This window comes from Sebastes umbrosus, chromosome 8 (genome assembly GCF_015220745.1).
Source record: "Sebastes umbrosus isolate fSebUmb1 chromosome 8, fSebUmb1.pri, whole genome shotgun sequence".
NCBI lineage: Eukaryota > Metazoa > Chordata > Actinopteri > Perciformes > Sebastidae > Sebastes > Sebastes umbrosus.
The window spans coordinates 19,379,855-19,392,772 of NC_051276.1; the positions used below are offsets into that span (position 1 = coordinate 19,379,855).

General features: G+C 43.3%; 1 protein-coding gene across 2 annotated transcripts in view; it reads left to right on the forward strand.

Moving 5' to 3' along the window:
* Positions 1-12,918, forward strand: part of slf1 (SMC5-SMC6 complex localization factor 1) — a 34,108-nt gene that overhangs the window by 9,228 nt on the left and 11,962 nt on the right. For both annotated transcript variants that reach the window (XM_037777656.1, XM_037777658.1), the window contains exons 15-17: positions 1,865-1,944; positions 7,121-7,213; positions 8,492-8,674. In XM_037777656.1, coding sequence (XP_037633584.1) covers positions 1,865-1,944; positions 7,121-7,213; positions 8,492-8,674 — 356 coding nt within the window. The remainder of the gene's footprint in view (positions 1-1,864; positions 1,945-7,120; positions 7,214-8,491; positions 8,675-12,918) is intronic.

The window sequence follows — 12,918 nt, forward strand, 5'->3', positions numbered from 1 at the left end:
TGGCAGTGAGTGCTGTTAGCAGAAGGGAAGCTGTAATTAAACGCAATTTTTCTCCTGCTGGCTTAATCAAGCTCTGTGTGTGGCTGTTATCTTTTCAAGCCATTTAACTATGTCATTACTTTGGCTCGTTCGCTTCTGACCAGACCTGCATATAGTCAATATCAGCTTGATTTAAGAAAAGCCTCCAACTACATCAACTCCACTAATATTAAAGGGGACCTATTATGCAAATTTTCAGGTTCATACTTGTATTTGGTTTTTTTTACTAGAAAATGTTTACATGCTTTAATGTTCAAAAAACTCTTTGCTTTTCTCATAGCGGCTGTGCTGCAGCACCTCTTTTCACCCTCTGTCTGAAATGCTCTGTTTGAGCTCCTGCCCCGCCCTCCTGAAAAGCCCAGTCTGCTCTGATTGGTCAGCCGGCCCACTATTGTGATTGGTCAACCAAACCAAACTTTTCGGACTCCACTCCATCTCCGCTCTAACTAACTTGTTTCTAACTAATGTTTTAGGGCGTGCCAAACTAGCCGGTATGCAAATGTGTTACATGGTGACATCACCAGGTTACAGAACAAGCAAGGCGTTTCAGGCAGTTCAGGAGCAGTGTTTCTGGGGGGAGAGTAACTCCCCTTTGGCGTGGATTTAGGCTTTTAACTTTGTAGACCTTTTACATGCACAAAAAACTATATAACAAAGAAGCAAGGGAAAAAGCACTTAACATAATAGGTTCCCTTAAAAAAAAAATGGAGATAGATAAAAGGGACAGGTTTTTGTTTTTGCTATGACCTCTTTGGCAGAATCAAAGCAATTGGAAAATGTAATGCATAGATTTATCTTGCTGTGGCGTTCGACATGCATTTCCCCATTACATCCAGTATTGCTTGCAAGTTTCTTGAGTGTCGGCCTCCAAGGGCACGCGACGCCCCAGGCCCAGAATTGATAGCTGGGCCACTGACAGCATGCTGGCCTCCTAAAGTAGACCATGAGGGAAGGAGAAACTGGGGCGTATACAAGCCAAGTACTGTCAACCTCTACTTCTGCCAGCCTATATGGACAGGGGACACTTGGGTGAAGTGGTTTGAGAGAAGAAGTGGTACGCCCTTATACCAGACACTCTTATGGACTCTCTCACACACACACATACACACACACAGAGCTCGTCTCATCTCTTCTCAGCCTTGTCCCTGCTAATAACAAGCAACGTGACAGGACGTGTGTTTCCTCCTCACTGCTGGGAGCTCCTTCCTGGCTTCTGAACAAGCCAATTACCAAGGAACAAGCCTCTTCCCTGTAATACGGATGGCACTCCGCTTCGACGCGGCGCGCGCGCGCACGTGCACAGACGTATACACCCCAGACACCTGTCAGGCTTCATGCAGGCAGATCTCCCATACCCACTCGCAGGACTAGTGACAGCCCACAGCTATTAGCACGCCACTACTTTGAAGAGGCTTCACTTTCTTTTACTAGTTATTCCTCCTAATGTGCTTGCTCACATCGAATTCTCCGTCTCTGCGTTTGAGGCGTTAAGTGGGAGGAAAAGTGCTTTGGAGACGGGAATGGAGGATTGGGCGTGTGAAGTGTGTGTGTGGCCAACACAGTAGGGGTTTGACAGATATTGTCAGATTTCATATGAAATGATACGGCGCCACGAGGGATTCATTTGCTAATGGCACTTTTCACATACAGTAATGCCCGCTCCGCTTTCTGTACCGCTAGGTCGCCGCGCTGTCATGCTGGTCAGTCATTGAAACTTTGGACTTGTTTATGTAAATCACGGGTAACCTCTAATTGAATTAGGTTTAGCACATACATGCATATTTTCTCGTGACCCCTTTGACCGTGTCTTTTTGTTTCCGCACAGTGCTCAGAGCTCTTTGGTGAATGAAACAAGCCCGGAGAAAGAGAACATCCCCAGAGGTTTGAACAGAGTCAACGCAGCAGGTACGGATCATACATATACACACACACACACACACACACACACACATACACACACACCGATGCTTGACAGTATAGCTGCACATTTGCAAGAAGCAGACTTTTAATGGACTGATGCACTGCACTAGGTCATCAGTAAAGAGGGACATGATAGCTCTGTCATCACTTTCAGTTTAATGAAGAGCACATAATGTATGGAGAGAGTGATTGATTTGCATCGGACCACGCTTCCATCTAGTCAGCTGTAAAGGCAACTCGGCTGCATAATTCGGCTCGGTCGTGTTTGTTCGGGGCAGAGTTTAAGACTTATCACGCCTCCTCCTCCGCTATTCATTGAAATTCAACGCTGCTCTCTTTGTTTTGTTTTGCTTTTTCCTCCTGTCTTATTCACCTTTTTAAAAAAGTAACAGATAAATAAATAAATGGCACGGACAGAAATAATGGCTTCCTCACACAATAACACATATTGGTACGCACAGTGCGCCTCAGATCTCAATTTTAGGGATATTAAATGCAGCAATTAGGGTAAAGCTGCAGATATACAGCGGCTGCACTGGTGGAACTTCCTGCAATTAGAGGCATGGCACTCTGTGTGAACTCCTGAAGGTGTCAGAGCTCATATCTCCCCCCTCCACCTGATCAGAAAGGCCCTGTGCCGGTGCGAAGGAGTGGGGTGGGGGGAGGGCTGATGCGGGAGACTCAAGGCTGTTGGCATGTGTTGTTTTTCCACTACGTGATCTCTATACCGATGCGGTCGGCATTAATTTTTGATGAACCATCGGCACAGCATCCTCCCCTCTCGCCCTCTCATCCCATCCCATTCTCTCCCTTCCTCTCTTTCTCTCACAGGCTTTTTCACCCACATATATAAGCTCGCTTTCTTATATGCTGCACTTCTTTGCTTTGGAGCATCTGTCTCGCCTCCTGGAACCTCAGTATCTTTGTCAAAGTAGCTGAGAGGGGTTGAGGGATTTGGGATGAACTTTTTTTTTTTTTTTTTTTTTTCAGTTCCGTATTTGCTTCTGGAGGCTCAGCAGAGATTTCAATCTAAATCAGCCCGAGTATACTGTATGTAGATCGTCAAACAAGAACTGCTGTGTGTGTTTCATCGCTTAAAATGTGTTTGCTTTTAGCTTTGTGTCATCCTGAAACAAACCATTAAAGTCAACATTCACGCAGCACAGTTCAAAAGCTAGGTTCTTTGTTCTAGGGAACGTAAGGGCAACTTTATACAGCAATGAGAAATAACTATGTAAAAAGTTCAAATCACATCAAAGTGTACTACTTATTCTCCTTCTTCTTCAAAATATATTTAACACGGTCAGAAGTTACGGCATACTCTTTTGTTAGTTTTGAAGGTTTAAGTTGTCGCACTTTAACAGGTGCGACAACTTGTCCCTCTTTTATACATATTAGTACATGGAGTTTGGTGACCTTCTCACCTTAAACCTGAGTTGAGGTTTAATCAGTCCAAGCATTCTGTTACGAAACTACTCTACTCCCATTTTGGGAGTCAGCAGCGCTATCTGGAGTTGGGTTGGTAGAGACTGGATCACAAACTACCTCGGAAGCCTATGTGGCAGAGGCGAAAGCAAAGAGGCGAAACTCTGGTGCCTTTTTAACTGAAAATGCTTATTATACTTATAATATTGTGTTGTTCAACACAGGTCATATTAGTAGAATATGACAATGGAAAAGAAATCATTTTTGTTTTGCTTTTGTACGGCACTTTTTTGGTGGACGTTTTACTGGCGTCCGGTAGTCGCTTTCAGTCCAAAATGGCAGAAGCGTAGCTTTGCTGCTGGGCGCTGATGTTGCAATGGAACGAACAATTGACTTTCACTTCTTGGCAATATTTGTCTTTGTATGTGGTGCAGATTGGGCACCAATGCATTCCAATACCCATGCTACCATACTATTTAGTATGCCAGAAAAATATCTAGTATATCCTAATACATAGTATGTCAAATGCAGTATGCCAAATATACCAGGATGTCCTACTGCATCCGGTCATATTTTGCAGTATGCAAGCCAGCATGCTTCTCTGGCTATTCTGACCCACAATCCTCTGCTCAGCTCGGTATGATATATGAGCAAGACGGTCAAAGTTCAAGGCGCGATGTAATGACAAAGTAGCATGTCCAAATTGTATGCATACAACACGCAACAGAACACACTTTGTAAGGGCAGCTACAGCATGTACTACAAGTAAAAGGAAAAAGTATGCAGTTTGAAATGCAGCCAGCCACTGTCTCAGCGATGTTAATTTATTTTGCCCCGTCTATTTTTATGATCTGTTTTTCTAACCAGTGATTTTGTGGTGAATATTGATTCGGATCTGTGCCTGATCAATCACAACATTCCTACTGCACCTCCATGTGCCATCAGTAATAAACCACAGTGCAACAAAAAGATGACAGAGGCAAAAGATTTTGTGAGCCTGGCATTCATATTACATCTATTTACTTATGCATTTGTTCCTTTGGCAGACAGCATTGTCCAACGTGCAATCCAAGCCACAGTGGATTTGCTTACTATTATTTAACAGACAGCGTGTTTGTGTCTTATTACTTCCTGTTGGCACAGAGGGGCTCCGCTGCTGCCCAGAGTTGGTTTTGACTGATTAAATGGAGGTATCCTACATTAAAATCTTCACTAGCGGAATGTAAAAATGATGGTCACTTACGTTGATGCCAGTAAATTCTTTTGAGGCACAGTGAAAGCTGCAGTAATCTGGATCGGGGGGAATTAACGTGTTGCTCTCAGAGACAGCAGTAGTCTTCAAATAGTTTTAAATATAGCCAATAACTGGCACTGAATACCTTTTCTAGCACATTCCTCCCAAATAGCCATTGTTACTGGCGTCCAGCAGCCTTTTTCGGTCCAGGGATCGGCGGGCCAAGCGACACTTTACAGGAGTAGTGTAGCGAGCAGACTGAGGGATATAAAGAGCAACACATACATTTAACTTTTCTATTAAAGTGTGAAACGGGGGATTTATAGAAAAGGACAGGCGGATTTATCCTTTCCGTGCTTGTAAATGCTGAGCATGCAATTACCCCTATAATAGAGGCGTTGTGTCCAAATTGGAGCCATTAAAGTGATTTAACAGTGCGTGGATTGGCCCTGGCATTTGCGAGGATGTGTACACATGGGGTGTAGTGGAATGGCTGTTTAATCACAGCGTTTTAGAGCGCGGTAATAGCAGAGCAGCCCATGTAGAACACTGACGTGCTACACAGTACAGCTAACTCATTAGGGACTGTAGTTTGGAACGAGGCTCCACCCTCTGTTTGGGTGTTTCTGAGTTTTAGAAAAAATAAATATCCCGTTTGCTTCACTGATTGACCGCATTACTGTTTCTGATGGTGATACTGTACAAACACCAGTGTCTGTGCACTTTTATATGTAAGTTTAATGAGATTTTTACAGTGTAACACATATTTTCAGAATGAAAATCAGATTGGCAAAATATCATTATAGAATAGTGTTTTATTGCACTGGATACTGACCCTCATTTTCTTTTGGCTGTATTATAAAGTCTGTTATTGTAGTGATATCATTCATTTGTTTTTTTATGGAGTTATATATCGAAATTACACACACGCCACCTGACGAAGTGCTTGGAATAAGTTGCCGTTCAAGTACCTGCTTCATCAGCCTGTTTGTGTGTCCTCACTGCTTGAGTGTTTTTTTTTTTCAGAATTCATACAGCAAATAAGTGACTTATTTTGTATCTAATGGCTTTTTAGTCTCTTTAGTTGACGTTGGCTTTTGAACAGCATTATTCCATTATGCTTTTTAAACCTTCAACAGCCTATTCATTGTATGAATATTCTTATTATATAAAGCGGCAAGGTTAACTACACGGTGTAACATAAAATTTCACAACACTTATGACTGAAATGTGTAGAAAAATATTATAATCTTCCGTATAGTATGTATGTATAGTGTGTAATCTTTTCACTTCCCTCTATTTTTTAAGGTTTTGCATCCCATTTCTAGGGAGAATATAAATGATCCTCTTTCTGACAAACAATCCTTCCATTTCCCCCGTTTTGTGTTTTTTTTTTCTTCTCCACTCTTCAACCTCTTTACCAGCGGATGACATTTAATGCGTCGTCTGCATCCTCAAAGACACCTCCTGGAAGAAAGGAATTCTTCAGAATGAATAGGATCCAGGATTTCCAATATTTCCCCTATATGCTTTGAAATCCAGGAAACCCTTTTCACTCTCTCCTCCACTGCTTCTTCTTTCTTGCCCCCACCCCACGCCCTCTCCCTCTCCTTTCTGCCCCAGTCTGTGCGTGCTGGAGTGGAGCCCCTGTACAGGCGTGGCGTCCTGGGGAGAGCTAGTAAAGCATTTATTATGGGCTTTGCAGTCCTGTATTATACTGGCAAGCACAGAGCCACTCATGCTTGGCCTTTAACTTCCCTCTGAAGTTCAGCCATACATGAAAAGAGGGGGCCGCTAATATATTCCTGGTTTAATATTGTATCAGGGAAAAGTGAGGGACGGGGTAAAGATGAGGAAAAAAAAGGGAAGAGGGGAGAAGAAAATTGTGTTTAAAAATGTAAATGGAATCCTTGAGAGTTTTTTCTCCCGCGCCTCTTCACTGGTAGTTTGCTGATTAAATATCACGTGGTGACACTGGCAATGCCCAGCGGAGCTTTTGAACCCTGGATCTGTGAAGAATCCTTTTCGAGGCTTTGTGCGTGGGCTGTCTACCATAACTTCCTCTCAAGTAACAATGTAGGGACGAGCGGACAGGAAGCAAGACTACATTCTCGCCACTACATTCATTCACTCGCCGACTGCCCCGATGTTAACTTTGTTGGGTCCTCGGAGGTGTAATTGGAAAATCTCTGTGTCTATAAAAGAGGATAAGAGCGAGGCAAATTAGTCTCTCCATCTTTCATTTTTTTTTTTCCTCCCCCCCCTTTTCTCATCACTCTTCTTAAATCGCATCCTCATTGGCGGGTCGTACTTTTTTAGGTCAGGTTTTTTTTTCTTTTGGTGTTTGGGGACATTTCTGTGGTATTTTATTGGTGTGTTCAGCATATGGAGGGGGACAATGGGCAGGACATCGGGGCACACCCTAATTCTGGATTGCTCTCTTCTCTTCCGCCTCTTCTCTCTTTTGGGTGTGTTTGTCCGTTGCGTGTGTCCTGGTCGAAGGAGAGACCCTCCTCCACAGAGCTTGCAAGAGGAACCAAGTGGAAACAGTGCTTCAGATCCTGGCGCTTCCTGGCACGGACGTCAACGTTAAAGGTAAGACTTTCTCGATTTCCCTTTCTGTCTCACCGTCATCTGACTTCAACTCCCACTGTTTGCTCTCGGCTTTCGAAGAGCGATTAACATTGGGGGGGGGGAAAGATGCGAGAAGAAATAGACGTGCGTCATCAGTGAGGTTAACCTTTAGCTAAAATGTAAAGGGTGTGTCTAGAAAGAGCTGGATGGGTTTTTGGAGTTTCAGATTTATAAAGCTTTGCGGTGACTTTGCTAAGTGAATTGAATGGCTTTTGATATTTCAGAGTGACTTTCTTTTGTCCCTTTAGGTCAAATATAATGACTTCCCCCTCCTTTTATGGAAATGTGCTGTTTCAAAGGTTTCTCCGATTTTTGTAATAGCCCTTTAATAGCAGTCTAAATTAACTTGCATCTTGGTAGGGGGCTTGTGCAAGAGGTAATGTCCCAAAATGTGATCAGGCTGAACTATGTGCAAAAATTGTAAAATTGTCGCTGTCACATTGCAGTTGTGTCCCTAAACGAGGCCCGAGTTAACTGAGGCAGAACATTTTCGGTCCTTTCATGTCGGATAAAACAGATCTACGTTACGGTGGTCCCCAAATGGTTTAAATTTATTCTTTAGGACTTGTCTATCCATGACTGTTTTTCATTTTTGTAAATCACGATAGACTGAAGTGTTTTAATATTTCTTGGATATGCTGATTTTGTATGTAAGACGTACACGGGCGGTGGTTCGTAACATATTTGTAACTTCCGAACTAGAATTTCAACCAAGTCTAACGGCACATTCATAATAGCTAATCAGTCATTAGCATCCTTAGTTCAGTCGTGTTAATTTCCTTTGTCTTACGGCAATGGAAAAGACACACAAGTTATTGCTAAAAAAAATTAAAATGAAGTTCTTTAAAAAATTGCTGACGCCTACGTCACAACTTATTTAAAGAACTTAATTTTAATTTTGCAAGGTGTCTCGTCAATTTCTCCCAATTTTAGCGAAAAGTTCCTACGATTAGCCCCGCTAGCTTATTTACTAGCTGAGTTGTTAGCAGAGCTAACCAACAAGTTAGCCGCAACAGAGTGAGTTAGCCTGCTCAGTCAAACTCTAAATTGTCTAATACCATACTTTAGGAGATGTACATATCTTTTCAACTGCTTGATAAGCAAAATGCAGTTACTATTTTCATGTGCATTCTTGGCAAAAAGCAAAGGCTTTAATGTCAGAGATCTTTAAAAGGTATATTTAAGCTTTTTGACCTCAAAAGATTTCAAGGTTATGTGCTTGTTTTGTTGACTATGTAGACCATGCAGGCTGGACGCCTCTGCATGAAGCGTGCAACCACGGCAGCACTGCGTGTGTGGAGGCTCTGCTACGTCACCACCCCGCCCCTGTGCTTAATAACCAGGTGGGTGGAGTCAGCCCGCTGCATGACGCCGTGCTAAATGGACACATGGACATCACCAAAATGCTACTGGAGCATGCAGGTGAGTGAACTTCACCAAAACACCCAGAGTCTCGGCGCTTTAGAGTTTGATCTGACGACGTACAGAATTACACAAATTATCGATTTTATAAAATGGAGCTTATGCTATTAAAAATTTCAATTAAACAATTAATTCTAAATTCTTAATTATTATCATTATTATTATTATTATTATTATTATTATTATTATTATTATTATTATTATTATTAATTAACAAATTTATTTATATATATATAATATATATATATATATTTTAAGTAATATGGGTCTTTAATGTGTTTTCTAAGCGGCATGTCAGTAAATTAACACCTTGGTGTATCCTGGTGTATATTTACTAGATTAGGCTAATGCTTTTAATGTGGCTCGGCCAATCAGAATAGAAACAGATTTGTCTTTATTTTCTGGTTAGTTCTTTCTGTAGTACCTTTTTAAGTTGAAACTGTGACACTGATATTGGTCTTGGTGCTTTATTTTGTCAATATCATTACTCAGGCAGGTCCAATTAAGAATTGCTACTCTAACTCTATGTTACATGTGTATATTTCCTAATTGGATGGGATACACTCAACTGTTTTCATATGTCTTCATGTAATCCATCTCCCTTGAAACGATTCATTAAACCAAATGGTCCCCGTCACATTGATGGAATCATATAATGTTAAAATAAAACACCTTTAACTTGTCTAGCCAGTTGGCTGCCAAGAGAGCTAATCTGTAGAATTAGCCATTTAGCTAATGATTTACTGCAGCGGTGGGCCGCATGTCACTGCTGCTGTAGCCAAGGCGAGCTTTCAATTTAATGCATCCAACAAATGCGGAGGAGCTTACTGACAGATTGAATGCTGCTTTCGACCTTATTAGCAGGGCCAGTTTTATCTTTAACTAGCCTCCTGGTAGGTAGAGCGAGGGACCTGTTGATGGCGGGATTTTACACATCAAGTTCAGTTCGTTCATCACACAGATGACTATTCTGAAAGCTGTTGCATAATGTCTTCTGTGGCTCTGAAGGCAGCTTTACAAAAGTCTGAAAAAAATAACCCTGATGATGTCATTAGGGTTAATTTGGCTTGGGCATGGAGATGGCAGTTTTTTAGCAGAAAGCCTGTGTTACAGTTTACATTTACCTTCCTTGGAGAATCTAACGAAAGGTGGTATTAGATTGCATTATGGGAAATGTAGGATAAAGGGTTTTATGGAGGCTTGATCCATACTTAAAGGTCCAGTGTGTAGGATATGGCGGTGTCTAGCGGTGCGTTGAGGAGATTGCAACCAACTGAAGCCTCTCCCGCGTGCAAAGCGTGTTGGAGACACGGCCCTCTCTGCCATTTGGAGCAGAGCCAGTGATTAGAGTGTGTGTGCGTGGGAAGTGAGTGGTGAAGCATGAGAGAGAGAGAGCGGCGGCGATGGGAGCGAGTAACATTATCGACTCCGGCCCAAGCAGGAAAAGTTAACAGAGTTTGGTTTGTCCGTTCTGGGCTACTGTAGAAACATGGCGGTGCAACATGGTGAACTCCGTGGAGAGGACCCGCTCCCTATATAGATATAAACCGCTCATTCTAAGGTAACAAAAACACAACAAATCTTATTTTTTTAAGGTGATTATACACTAAAGAAAACATACTTATTAATATTATATTCCATTTCTGCCAATAGATCCCCCTAAATGTTACACACTGGTCCATTAAGACTGAACGTTAGGATATGTCCAATTTTTGTTTGTTATCTGAGGTTATATTATGGTTACCTATGATATCTAAAGAATTATGTGCTGCACACACCCAAATTGGTACTGGACCCCAGAGGTCGTCCTGTAGCGGTTGTCTGCTTCTTCGCTTCATGAATAGTAGATCATCTATACCATCTCTGCCTCTGCCCCCGCTGCTTGTCTTCATAATCCTCATGCAATCCTGCACTGCAGTGTCTGTCCAAACAGATTACAGCATCACCTCATGAGATGTCTGTTAATGTCATTTTGACGAGATTAGACGAGTCAGGATCCGCCGCCTGCGAGATTCACACAGGTTTTTTTGTGGGAATGTGTCACAACACAACTAGTTTGTGTGTCGGCATGTTTGCATGCCACATACAGTCTGAGCTCAGGAGGGTTGAAGCGAGCGTGACGGGTGTCGGAGCCCGGGAGAGAGAGGATGGCGTCGCTGGGTGTGCGGCAGCAGGTGGCAGAGGGAATGTGTGCGCGTTTTTTTTTGGGGAGGGCTGGGAGGAGGGGCGCCGTTTGCCAGCGTTGAGCAAGTCTCCCATGTAACATACTGTACCTCTGCCTCTGCTCACCTCTCAGTTTGACTAATTATAGTTAATTTGATTCGACTTTCCCATTAACACATGTACATATTCTGTCCTCAAAAAATAAATTAGACTGGGATTGTTTAGTCCCGGAGAGGAAACAAGAGAGCGCTCTCTTTTTTTTCTCTCTCCCTTCCTCAGTAACAGGAGGGAGAGCAAATTAAAAGAGGTCATAGGAAGAAGCAGCTATCTGTATCTGTAAAATTAGAAGATAAAAAGAGTGTGTGTGTGTGTCTGTGTGTGTGCAGCAGACGTCTGGCCTGCTGTCTAGGCCAGGTCTCTTCGCAGGGACCGAGCAGAACAACAGGAATGAGAATACTCCCAATTTGAAACACCTGCAGGCTTGTACATTATACTTCTTTTTCCTCTCTCGCTCTCTCCTGACGGTTTGCTATTTCCTCACACCTTGATGGCGGGTTGTCTAAAGGCTACAGCAGGGAGCTGGTGAGGAGGTGGTCCTCTTGACTCCAGGCTACTCTGTCTCTCCTGTCCGTGATCTCCATCTGGTTGCCATGGACACCATCGATGGGCTTAGCATTTTTTTCCTCTTTTTTTTTTTTTTTTTTTTTTAGATCTTTAAGTCCTGGCTGTTAAATGTGGAAAGTTTTGGCTTTGGGGCTACATCGTGCGTAGTTACCGTAAGCATCTGTATGTTGTTGTTCACTCCAGCAGCAGGACTTTTGTGCTTATGGCAGCGTTTCTAACACCCATACATCAGACTACTTTTTAGTATTTTGGCCAGGGAGGCTCGCTGCAAACGTCCCATGGTAGGAAAACAGGCTAGTGGGCCAGATGCATTTCCATTCCTCTCTGTCTTTATTTATTATATTCCTGTGTTTTATTCTTCTGAGTGCCTGCTACATCTCCTGAAACTATATTTTTCCGTTGAGGCATTCACCCTGCTGTTTCCAACAGAAAAGGCTGAACCTAGCTGCCAAGGCTCTGGTAGGCCAGAGAGGGCAACACTGACACTGGCACACCAACAAAGCCTCTATTTGGGAGTGATCTCACCCCTTTTGTAAGCCTGTCTGCTTGGAGGCCTGGGCTCTCTATGTGTGTGTGTGTGTGTGTTTGTGTGTGTGCATTTTTAGGGGTGAATTGTAGGGGGGAGGAGAGGATGGATCCCACCCCCTACCCCCTCTACCTCAGTCCCTCCAGGCTTATGGAGCTGGCAAGGAAAGGATGCCATGGCTGAGGGCAAGGCTGACTCTGCTCTCCTCCCCTCCTCCTCCCATTGCCCAAGGCCGCCCCACATGACCCTGTGTATAAGTGTATGTGTGTGTGTGTGTGTGTGTGTGTGTGTGTGTGTGTGTGTGTGTGTGTGTGTGTGTGTTTGGCTTGTTTTTACACAGTATGGAAGTGTCCTTGGCTATATATTTTGGCGTATGTGTATGCATGCAGAAATATTTTCTTGTATCTCAAATGCTGTAATGAGTGTATGCTGGCGTGCAATTAAGTGTGTGTGTGTGTGTGTGTGTGTGCTGACGCTACCCTGTGCCCCTTCCTCAGCTGGTAGGAGTGTTTAAATTTTGCAGGGTGGCCAGGGCAGCCGGTACCCCTGATTGAAATGGAAAATGACCCGAAGCCTTTAGCTGTGCAGTTCAGACCTGGCACACATACACACACACACACACACACACAGTGGAGGCGTGTCAGTGAGCAAAGGGGGTGGAGAAATAAAGAAAAGAGCCTTTAAGCTGTCACCACTCGGCCCTGTGACCGTAATCGCTGATGGCGTCCTCTCAATACAGCCCACCGTGTTAGTAAGCACAGCCAGTCCACCTCGACTTATAAACACACACACACACACAGTCTCATTTAGATGCTTGGATGGGAAAACAGTATAGAGATGCGAAGTCCGTCCCCTTCCGGTGGACCCCATGGGACCTTATTTCGGAAAAATGATGTGCGCTAGTAAACGGCGAGAGACAAATATTTTCTGA